This window comes from Morone saxatilis, unplaced genomic scaffold (genome assembly GCF_004916995.1).
Source record: "Morone saxatilis isolate NCDOM2014 unplaced genomic scaffold, NCSU_SB_2.0 Contig16, whole genome shotgun sequence".
Taxonomy (NCBI): domain Eukaryota; kingdom Metazoa; phylum Chordata; class Actinopteri; family Moronidae; genus Morone; species Morone saxatilis.
Genome location: NW_023339718.1, coordinates 5,069,157 through 5,080,265, shown reverse-complemented (window position 1 = coordinate 5,080,265; position 11,109 = coordinate 5,069,157). Strand labels below are relative to the sequence as shown.

Below are 11,109 nucleotides of genomic sequence, written 5' to 3'. Positions count from 1 at the left end.
CCCCCCCCCCCCATGCTTGTCTTCAGTCCTCAGTGGTGGTGATTTTTCAGTGATTCATATCAGTCTTCAGCCGATCATTATTTGTGAATATGGCTGCAACAGTTAGAGATAGGTATAAGGTCAAGTTTGCATGGTGCCTGGTAGAGCTGCAATGGTTAGTATGATTAAGTCCGATTAAGTTGATAAAAGAAAATTTTGTTACCAACTATTTTTATTAATATAATTATTTCCAATTTTTGTCATTTTTCAATTTTGCTGGGTTTTGCAGTTGAAGCTATAAAATCTAACATTTATGCCTTAAAGTGGTGTATAAGCACTATGCATTTTATATATGTTGTTAGTAACATTATCCCAAATGTTTCCAACAATGTTCAAACTGCGTTTCACCGGTCGCCTGTCAATGGCATCATAACCCCTTCGTGCATGCGTCAGCAGTGTGGTTGTCTGCCAGAAGTTGTCATCAGTTGTCTTTTTATCCAGTTTGAAGCCACATTTTTACCATCCACTGTTTAGATCTTGGTGCTTTTTAACTCTAGATTTGAACCGGATGAAGGATTTTAGTCATCGGATCGGTCTGGGATCTTTAAGTTATCAGAGAAACAAAGTGAGCTAACGTTAGCTGTAACAGACCTTATTTCAGCCTCCTAACCTGAAACCCAACTGACTCTATTAACCCTCCATTCACAACAACACAAACTATGAACATTAGAGCCTCCAGATTCATTATATAAACACCATTAATTTTATCCTTCAGTTTGAAATTTACGATTCCACTTTTCATTTAAAGCATGACCTAAGCATCCTCTCTGCCCAACAGATGGGCCGTTGATGGCGGATTGAATTTTGGCTGCGTCTCTGTTTTTCTGCCTCCAAATCAGGCGGAGAAACATTGCAGGGACGACCCTGGGGAAAACCTGACATCCTTTCTTCTGAACGGCTGCACAAGCACTTGGCGCGGCCCGCTCACCATTCCCACTATGTTGAGTATGAGTGCCAGCCACCCGGGCTGGGGGGGCGTCTGGGACGTGGCAATGTGTATTCCCCGACGTTGGCCTCAGAGGGTTCTTTCGTTCAGTCACCGCTGGTACTCCAACAAAATCATCCAGGGTGATGATGCCCGCCCTGAATGAGCACAGAAGTGGTCAGAGTGAATCTAAAATGCTCAAATTGATTCATTTCTCCTTTTTTTTCCTGTAAAGTCTTAGTTTGATTTCAAGCGATGTGGAGTTTCTATGTTCCATTAATTATTCCATATATACTCTAAAGAAAGAAGAACACCAGCACAACAACCTGCCGCAGGTGGATGTCCTCGCCGACGATGCTTCTGCGCCATGGAGCCGTTTATATAAAACACATCGGGTCCTCCTCGGCTATTCTTTGGTACGTTTCGGCCAGCTTTGGAAATCTGAGCAATATCGTTTTCCTTCAGGATGTTTTCTCTGAGAATCCAAAAACACCTTCGCTAAGAAGACGATACGGGACAAACGAAGAGGAAGAAAAACTGTTAAATTGTTAGATAGTTTAAGTAGCAAAGTTAAAGTCGCTAGTATATGAGGAGACACATTGTTGTGGCACATTGTTGTCTTTAATATTTACACCTCTGGAGACTAAAAACATATGAACCATAATGATTCAACAACACAAAGAGGCTTTAGAAAGTATAAACACATCACATTTCTATTGTAAATGAATGGGGCGTCACGGTTTATGTCTGCTCATTTGCATAAAGTCAAGGTCTAGGCTGCTTTATGCAAAATCGGGGACATTATATGTGTCCAGGGAAAATAAACCCAGTGTAAAGTCTACGGACCCAGCAGGGTGGAGTGAGCCAGAGGAAAACAAACAGGAGCACACAAAAAACAGGGGCTTGGAGAACTCTTGGAAATTTCTACTCGAAGGGCCGCCCTGGTGGGCTGGCGGACGGCCGGAAGTGTTCAAGAAAGTTGGGGGAAGTTAAAGACGGAGCGAGAGGAAAGAAGCCCGGGAACCGAGAGCGCGTTTTAAATGTTAACGTTTTTTGGTCTTGACTTACCAGCAACAGTTTTAAAATACGGTTGGCGTAGGTCGACCTAACCAAAAAGCGATTTCCCTACCACCACGCGACGGTTTCACTTCAAGGCGCGACACTTTCCTGTCTGCTGAAGAAATGCAAGGCCAACGCAGCAAATACATCGCCCCTGCAGCTTCCTGCAGCACCAGCCACTTAGCAGGCGGGCTGGCTCAAGATGAGTCATAGTAAGGCTCATATTAAAATGCAGATACGTTACAGCAGAACATAACATGTTTCGGTCTCTAACGTTTCATTTCCCGCTCACTGAGCGACACCTCTGTACATTTTCGATACAGATCACTCCTTACTTAAATTATACCTTCCTAATCACTTTAAGGTTCACGATAAATAAAGCTCGCCGGCCCTGCTCTTAAGCCAGCACACGGCGCTGGGGTCGTCTTCACGCTCTTTCGACCAATCACGGCTTGATATACTGGGACGCGCGGCGGAGTCGGGACACTCGCGCGTCATGACTGGCGACAGCCAGAGAAATACGTCCAGTCCCTTTTATTTAACCTTGCCTACTGATTATAACTAATAAGCTGATTAACTTCCCCCACAGTGTTGTTGAACACTAAGAACCAGACGTCTAGGTCCCAGTCACACGTCTCTTCCTCAACTGTTTCTGATTTGGAGGCCAGCGATTGCAGCATGTTGTTTGCGTCACTTTTCACCCATCTTACCATAGCAACGATTTTAGGAATGCTAATAATCATAAGGAGTATGCGACAATGCACAATGCAAATTCATGGTTATCTGTTTTCCCTCCATTACCAGAAGCACTCACGTACAGCCAGGAGCGACCAGGTAGTTTGGAACTCTCAGCACATTAGTTTCCTATGCAAGCAGGTGATAGTTCAATGATTCCACTTTCTGTTTCAGGGACATCCTGAGAAAAACGGTGTCAGCCGTGGGAGCTTCCATGCCGTTGCTGTGTGGTCGGCCTTCTGAACGCTGCACAAGCAATGGGCATCGGAGGGAGGGCATCTTCTTGTCCATCTACGAACGCTTCCACTAGGTGAGTGACCGCACAGTTATGTCAACGACCTCTCGACAGACTGTAAACCAACATCATCAAAAAAACAATCATCAGACCCCATTTTCTACTCAACAGGAGGAGTAGAAACCATCGACGGCGAGGGAGACCGGCGCCGATGACGCCACTGAGACAATGTTTGCAACAACCGAAAAGCTTTCTCGCACCAGGTACGAACTGTTGGAGGTATTGATTCCCAGAACAGGGTTTATGTGTGTTGGAAACACCAAAATCAATGTGTATCATAAGGCGGGCATTTAAAGAGGATAAATAGTCTCAAATCTACTCCTCCATGGGATTTCCTGAACAACAAGGATCTATTTTGGGTTATGTCTTTGGTGGTACGGCCGACGGCTCGTGAAAATTCAAAAGAATAGTGATCTGCTGTCTCTGCGGACAGGTGGGATTGTCCCATCGAGCCATTCCCGGGGGATTCGCGGTTACAGATGCGCACCAAGAGGAAATGGCAGGCTGCCCGTGGAGGACTGTTCGAGCCCGCATCGGCTTGCTCGCGACGGTTTCTTGGGGGAGAAAGAAGCTTTGCTCGACGGCCATCTTAATGAGCAAAGATTCGCATTCAGAGAGACGCCGCCCCGAACATGTGGGTGAAGGTGAAGATTAAGTCCAGTGGTGAGGATCTATTATTGAATATATATTCATAGGTATGTTTTTATTAGTGTATACACCTAAAATCATAAGATATAGAGGACAGTTTGGACCGAGTTATAACTGGGATTGTGATCTTTGAGAGTTAAAATGACATTTTTAATTTCACATGGACGTTAGTCTGATCTGGTTTGACCTTAAAAATAAAGCGTTGGCAGTCGTAGTTTGGACACTTGGGAAGGTGAAACAGTTTTATTTAAGTGATACCTGCTGGTTTTCTTTTCATGCGCAGATGCAAGATGTTTGTTTTTCCCTCTGGCCTCGAACCACTCCCACCCTGCTGGGTGCGTAGACTTACACTGGGTTTCATGTCCTGACATTAATATCGCGATTTGAAAAGCGCCTAGACGCTTGACTTATGGCAATGAGCAGCGGATAACGTGACGCCCCCATTCCATAAACATAGAAATGTGACTGTGTTTAATACTTTCTAAGCCTCTTTTTGTTGAACTTATGGTTTCAATATGTTTTTAGTCTCCAAGTGTAAATATAAAGACAACTAATGTGCGATCAACAATGTGTTCTCTCATATATAGCTTTATTTCTACTTAAACTTCCTAGCAATATTAACAGTTTCTTCCTCCTTGTTTGTCTATCGTCTTTCGTAGCGAGGTGTTTTTGGTGATTCTCAGAGAACATCCTGAAGGAAAACATATTGTCAGATTTCCAAAGCTGGCCGAAACGTACCCCAAAAGAATAGCCGAGGAGGGGACCCGATGTGGTTTCTATAACGCTTCACATGGGCAGAGCATCGTCGAGGACATCCAGGCGGCAGGTTGTGGTGCTGTGTTCTTCTTTCCTTTTAGGTTATATACAGAATAATTAATACATAGAATCCCCATCCGCTGAATCAAAACTACGAACTCTTACAGGAAAAAAGGAGAAATGAAATCAATTGAGCATTTTAAAGATTCCTCTGACACTATCTGTGACTCCATTCCAGGCGGCATCATCACCCTGGATGATTTGATTGGAGTACCAGCCCGTGCTAACGAGAACCTCTGAGGCTCAACGTCGGGGAAATACACATGCCGTCCCAGACGCCCCCTCCAGGCGGTGCTGGCACTCATCACTCAAATAGTGATGGTGAGCGGCCCGCGCCAAGTGCTTGTGCAGCGTGCAGAAGAAAGGAATGCAGGTTTGCCCCAGGTCGTCCCCTGCAATGTTTCTCCGCCTGATTTGGAGGCAGAAAAAGAGACGAGCAAATTCAATCCGCATCAACGGCCAATCTGTTGGGGGCAGAGAGGATGCTTATCATGCTTTAATGAAAAGTGAACGTTAATTTCAAAGAAGGATAATATAATGTTTTATATATGAGTTGGAGCTCAATGTTCATAGTTTGTGTTTTTGAATGAGGGGTTAATAGAGTCATTGGTTTCAGGTTAAACTGAAAATAAGGTCTGTTACAGTAACGTAGCTCAGCTTGTCTCTTGATAATAAGATCCAGCGTCCGCATGATTAAAATCCTTTCATCCGGTTTCAAATCTAGAGGTTAAAAAAGCACCAAGATCTAAAGTTGGATGGTTAAAAATGTGGCTTCAGACTGGTCAACAGTCCAGTGTAATGACAGCTTCTGGCAGAGCAACCGACAAACGCCGGTAAAAACGCAGAGTTAACTGAATAACATGAAGATTTCTCCTGAGTTTGAACATTGTTGGAAACATTTGGGATAATGGAAGAACTTCAACTAACATATACAACATGAGAGTTTACAACTGTTTAATGATTATAGATGTTGAAAGGTGGTTGCTAACAGACTTATCTACTCCAGCTATAACCCGGCTTTTATACTCACGCTCTTGCAAACACTTTCTTTTCTAGCTATAATACTACAACAAAAATCATAAAAAGTGGTTAATTTTATGAAATTATGCTTGCCAGTAATATGTACGTTTATAAACCTTTGTTTGCACAGAAGCTTATTTTCCTTTAACCTTTAAGTTGAAGTCAAAAACACGTGTCTCTGCAGCCCGACTGAACCCGACTTTCAGCTCAAACGACGGAGAAGGTTTGAAGTCGTAAATGTGATTCTTTACTTACATTTAATTTCCTGTGGATATTTTACAGGTTAACAGGTTTAAAACTTCTCAGACCACGAGGCGTCCTATACGGCAGAGAAGAAGACTCTGACGTATCATCGCATCGTGGAGGCGTTTCGTTTTGCCTACGCCAAGAGGAGCCGACTGGGGGACCCACGTTATCTCAATATCACTGATGTAAGTCGTCATTATCATTCAGACTTTTATTTTGGCAGTTTTTAGCTTCACTGTATGATAGTTTCCAGAAGTTTGGGAGTGAAATGCCTCTAAAATATTCAGATATTGTCCCAGAGGCCAGCGAGTGCTCTGCTATTGTTCACCACTGATGGTTTTGATGACAGGCTGTCAGGAGACTGAGACTTGTTTTGCTCTCTACAGCTCATCCACAACATGACCTCAGACTACTTCGCCGACGGCATCAGGAGTAAAATTACAGACGACACCACCCATCCAGACAGCTACTACGAGCCAGACTACTTCGTCCCAGACAACCACGGGACGGCTCACCTGTCGGTCATAGCCGAGGACGGAAGCGCCGTGGCCGCCACCAGCACCATTAACCTCTAGTAAGGAGTGATCCTTCAGAATAAAAGCATGCATTTCTTGAACCTAACGCTCGGTTTTGATTATTGTTACTCATTAAAAACCTGTTTTCTTTCTTCAGCTTTGGTTCCAAAGTCATGTCTCGATCAACCGGAATCATTTTCAACGATGAAATGGATGACTTCAGCTCACCGTACATCACCAACGGGTTTGGAATCCCGCCTTCGCCGAACAATTTCATCCAACCAGGTGTGACTGGACTGAATTATCACACCTGTAACCAGAAGGCTCGTTCATTGTTCACAGGGGGAGCATCCTTTTATGTTTATCTGTCCCTTTGAGATTTCACTGCAGGTTTCTAAAAAGTTGCGATGTTTTGGGGCATTTTTTTGCGATGAAAGCGATTTTCTTTTTTAATAGTTGAATTTTTTGGTCTCATTACTAAAAAAATCTAAGGAAACCCCTTCAAATGAGAATAAAATCTCAAGTAGTTTGGTGACGTGTGGTCAGACAGTTCTGCTCGAGGGGCTGTGATTGGTGAAACTCGCAAATATTGGTCAAATTTGACTGTTTGGAGGGTAAATATGTCAGCTAGAAACAGGAAAGTGAGTTTGGTGACGTGTGGCTCAATGTTTGGTGCAGAAAACTACAAAGATTGTTGTGATAGTTGTACTCAAACTGAGTTTGTGTTGTTTTCAATGTTCAGTTTCAACTATTTTCTTGAGTTAAAATAATAAATCAGATTTCACTGTAAAACAAAGTTAATTTAACTCAAAAACCTTTTAAAACTGAATTTCTTTTAGTTAAAATAAATGAATTATTTGATAATAATCGGATGTTTAAGAGCCATCTAACTTCCACAAACTTGAGTCAGCTAAAGGATCAATAAGTGTGTTCCCTCTAAACATGAAGCGGATATTTTGCTTATGTTACTCGTTGGATAATTTATATGTACTTGTTACTAACACGAGTGACGTGAGGCAAATATTCGCCCTTTAATCTGGCTTCACAATGTTTGTATGAGCCCAAAATAAACAGATTTTTCTTTGATTTAATTTGCGATAAATGCAGAAATAAACTCCATCATGATGCCAATTTGTAAAAAGTCTAAATAATATTTCAACAATATTGATCTGCAGTTTTCACATTGCACTTTAGAGATTACATACAGATACACAATAGAGGGCTGCTTTGTAAATGTAGGTGTTCTGACAGCTGCTGGTGTGAGCGGGCGGTCAGAACAACAACTTCAGGATCCAGGATTCATCAGAAGTAGAGAGGAAGGTTAAAGCTAAACAAAGCAAGTCTGGCATCTGGAGACGTTTCTCAGTTGTTACTGACAGTAAAATAATCTTTTCACCTGCGAGACAGCAGAAGACACAAAGCCTCTGATACACAACGAAGAGCTTGAGAGAGGTTTTAATTAGCACTGTTATTATGTAGAAGCATCAAGTGAGATGATTTACAACGTATGCAATTGTTTTATAAGTTTCCAGGTTGCTAAAGGAGAGCCGTAAATGTTAGAAAAGCTGCGCTGGTAAAAAATATAAACGCTGTGTCAAACGTAATAATTCTGTGTCGGGATATGATGGCGTCCTCCTATTAGTGAGGGGATTGCAGGTTAATGAAGGGAGACAACATCTTCCCTCAAATCACTGCTTGTAACCCCAGTTTAGGTTGTGACTTTAGTGTTTTTGTACATCCTGTCAGCAGCTCTGAAACAACCTCACCCTGCTCCGGTTTAAAGAGCCTCACTGTTTACAGACATTTTAAATATTTAAAGGTAAACATTTATCCATTAAGCAGTCGCAGCCACGTTCTGTTTATGTGTTCGCAGGCAAGAGGCCGCTCTCCTCCATGTGTCCGACCATCATCTTCGACAAAGAAAACAAAGTGAAAATGGTCGTCGGAGCGTCCGGAGGCACAAAAATCACCACGGCCACGGCCTTAGTACGTCTGATTGAGTCACATTCATCTCAGACGCTCAGTGGAGTTGTTTAAAAACTTGTGATGGTCTTTTTCCTTTCTTTTTCTGGCTGCAACAGGTCATTTTGAACTCCCTGTTCTTCAACTACGACCTAAAGAAAGCCGTGACGGAGCCGCGGGTTCACAACCAGCTCAACCCCAATATGACAGTCGTGGAGCAGGGCTTTGAAAAGGTGGGTCACTCACAGGAGAACAGACACCGGAGCTAAACAGCCTCTGATGTTGCTCATTTAAGAGACGTCGATTGATTTCATTTCAGTTAAAGTCAGGATGAAGATCAACTTGCAAAGACCTGAAACTTTGGATAATAAGAAATTCAGTTATTGTTTAAGCATCTAAAGAACTGGTTCCCAAACCTTTTCTATCAGCGAGTAAACTGACTGTGTTTTCTATATATTTCATATTTTATTCAATAATAACAACAAGAGCAGAGAACAGCTGATAAACTGAACAATGAACCCGGTTCATGCAAGTTGATTTTCAGTGTTCTTAATGTTAATTGAGGAACCAGATAAATGTTCCTTCACCTCCTGCACAATGTTTCTGTTTGTGTAACGATGACACCACGGCAGAGCGTCCTGGATGGTCTGGTCCAGAAGAACCACGTAACGCAGCTGCTGCGGACTCCGGACTCGGTGGTCCAGGCGGTGGTGCGGCAGGGAGAGCGTCTGTGCGCGGAGTCGGACCCCAGGAAAGGAGGCTATCCGGCGGGATACTGACACCACGACTCCCGGGGTGGGGGCCCCCTTTTTCTCTGCTGCTCTCGGTGCGGACAGCCTCCTCAAAGACAGTCGGACAGAGCCACAAAGGCGGAGTTTAAAAGCTGAGGAGACGCAGCCGACGGGAAAATGACTCTATTACGAAAAACCTCTTTTACTCAGACTCTTCCTGTTTTGGCATTATTTTTGAGTTTTGAAGTAAAATAAGAGGTTGCACCTAGTTTGACTCCTGTATCCTCACTACTGGACGCTGGTCAGGACGGTGATTTTGATTTTTTTGGGGGGGTTAAAAACCCCCGAAACACATCAGCTTTATATCATAAATCATGTATGAGAGAGTATCCAACATATTAAAAACAACCAAATAATTAGGCAAATGTCATAATAATAATGTTCTTAGGTTTCATCACCATGTTTTTAAGGTAAGAATCTGAGTGGTTGTAGGTTGTCCGTGTATTTTATTGTCTAAGGAACAAACTATTGTCTGAAAGAGGGGTCAGTGGGTTGGGGGGTTGTTTTCATGTCAAACCATCAATTAAAAAGCAGACATGCAAGCAGGTACCGATTAATAACGAGGACGCCTCAGGTTGTTTGCCTGTTGTACCGAAATGTCCTGAAACGAAGCTCATTTAGCGGGAAACTGAGCGTGTTGTTTTCTACCGTGACTCTACATTGAGACTATTACATTTGAATTGTAAATGTTTAATATCGAGTAGAGGTTTAAGTGAATGTATAGTGTATTCTGAAAAATACATTTGCAGATATATTTTTCTAAACATTGCATTGTTCTTATGCCATGTTTGTTGCCATGCTTGTTATTAAACATTTTGAACAAAGATGTTATATTTTACCATAAGGGCCCTCTGGGTAATTTCTGTTTTTGGAACAATGGGAGCGAAATCAGAGGAATTCACAGTTTACCGATATGGAGGCCGATATAGCGAAATAGAGCTTTACTGTGGGGTTTGTGCACTATGTGACCTCCGCAAAGACACTCAGAAGGCTGCTTCCTTAAAGTAATAACTTTATTTAAGAGTATTTAAGTTAAATAGTCCTTAAAATGTTAAATAAGTTCTACCACGCACGTCTGTGGCGCAGTTTGACTTCCTGATCCACGTATTTTCACATTCATTTGTTGCCATACGTTGTTTATTTGTGTATTTTGTCCTTAAAAAGTTAACAACGTGTGTTTCTCCGCTTAAAATCTCCCCTGATATTTTATCCGGAGTCTGCACGCGCTATTTTATTTTGAAAATTGACTGGATTTTCTTTGCTGTTTCTGTGTCTGACTTCCTGGCAGTGCGACCCAAAGCTACAATTATTTTTATTATCGATCAGTTGTTTAGTTTTTAAAATTACCCCTAAAAAATGTTTCCCAACCCTAAAGTGATGTGTTGTCCAAAACCCAAGGAAACAGCTAACACCCCGATGTATAATAATAAGGCAGGTATAATGTTTACTATATTTAATTTAGTGTGTTAGCATGCTATCCATCAACGTATACCTCTCTATCGCCCCCTGGTGGCCGACTGCAGTACAGCTCATAAAGCCTCCATGTCAGCAGACGTTATTTTAGGTCGTTCTTTTCACGCTGACGTTTGTTCATTTTTTATCATCAGTTTGGTTTTAATTAGTTAATTTTAAAGGAGGTTTCAGGTTGTGATTGACAGCTGAGCCCAGGCGTATGGGCGGGACTTCGATACTGTGGTGCCAACCCCGATCTCTACTGCGCAGACTTGAACTGAACGGAGTATTATGGCTTCATTTCTGTACAGTGGGAGGAAGTGGAAACGTTCTTTAATATGTCGATGATACTAACTTAAGATAATTAGCACTAAAAACAAAAGTACAACTGATGAGTTCTGCAGGTTTTTTGACCTGATGGAGTCAAAGTCAGATGATCTCCAAGGTCATTAAATTCATCCTGAAGGAGGAGGCGTAAATATTTCTGCCATATTTCAGAACAATTCATCCGACAGTTTCAGACATTTCACTGCAAACCAAAACCCTCCTGGTGACCCTGGAGGACTGAAGTCATTACGATTCCTCCTCTGAGAAACATTAATGTCT

General features: G+C 42.4%; 1 protein-coding gene across 1 annotated transcript in view; it reads left to right on the top strand.

The window, feature by feature from the left end:
* The window catches only part of ggt1a (gamma-glutamyltransferase 1a), an 18,475-nt gene extending 9,436 nt beyond the window's left edge, over positions 1-9,039 (top strand). The window contains 12 exon segments of the mRNA XM_035658182.1: positions 2,933-2,987; positions 2,989-3,043; positions 3,144-3,184; positions 3,186-3,256; positions 3,487-3,603; positions 4,361-4,527; positions 5,844-5,968; positions 6,170-6,357; positions 6,456-6,583; positions 8,172-8,284; positions 8,380-8,493; positions 8,893-9,039. Of these exon segments, the coding sequence (XP_035514075.1) occupies positions 2,933-2,987; positions 2,989-3,043; positions 3,144-3,184; positions 3,186-3,256; positions 3,487-3,603; positions 4,361-4,527; positions 5,844-5,968; positions 6,170-6,357; positions 6,456-6,583; positions 8,172-8,284; positions 8,380-8,493; positions 8,893-9,039 (1,321 nt within the window).
* The last annotated feature ends 2,070 nt before the right edge of the window (positions 9,040-11,109 follow it).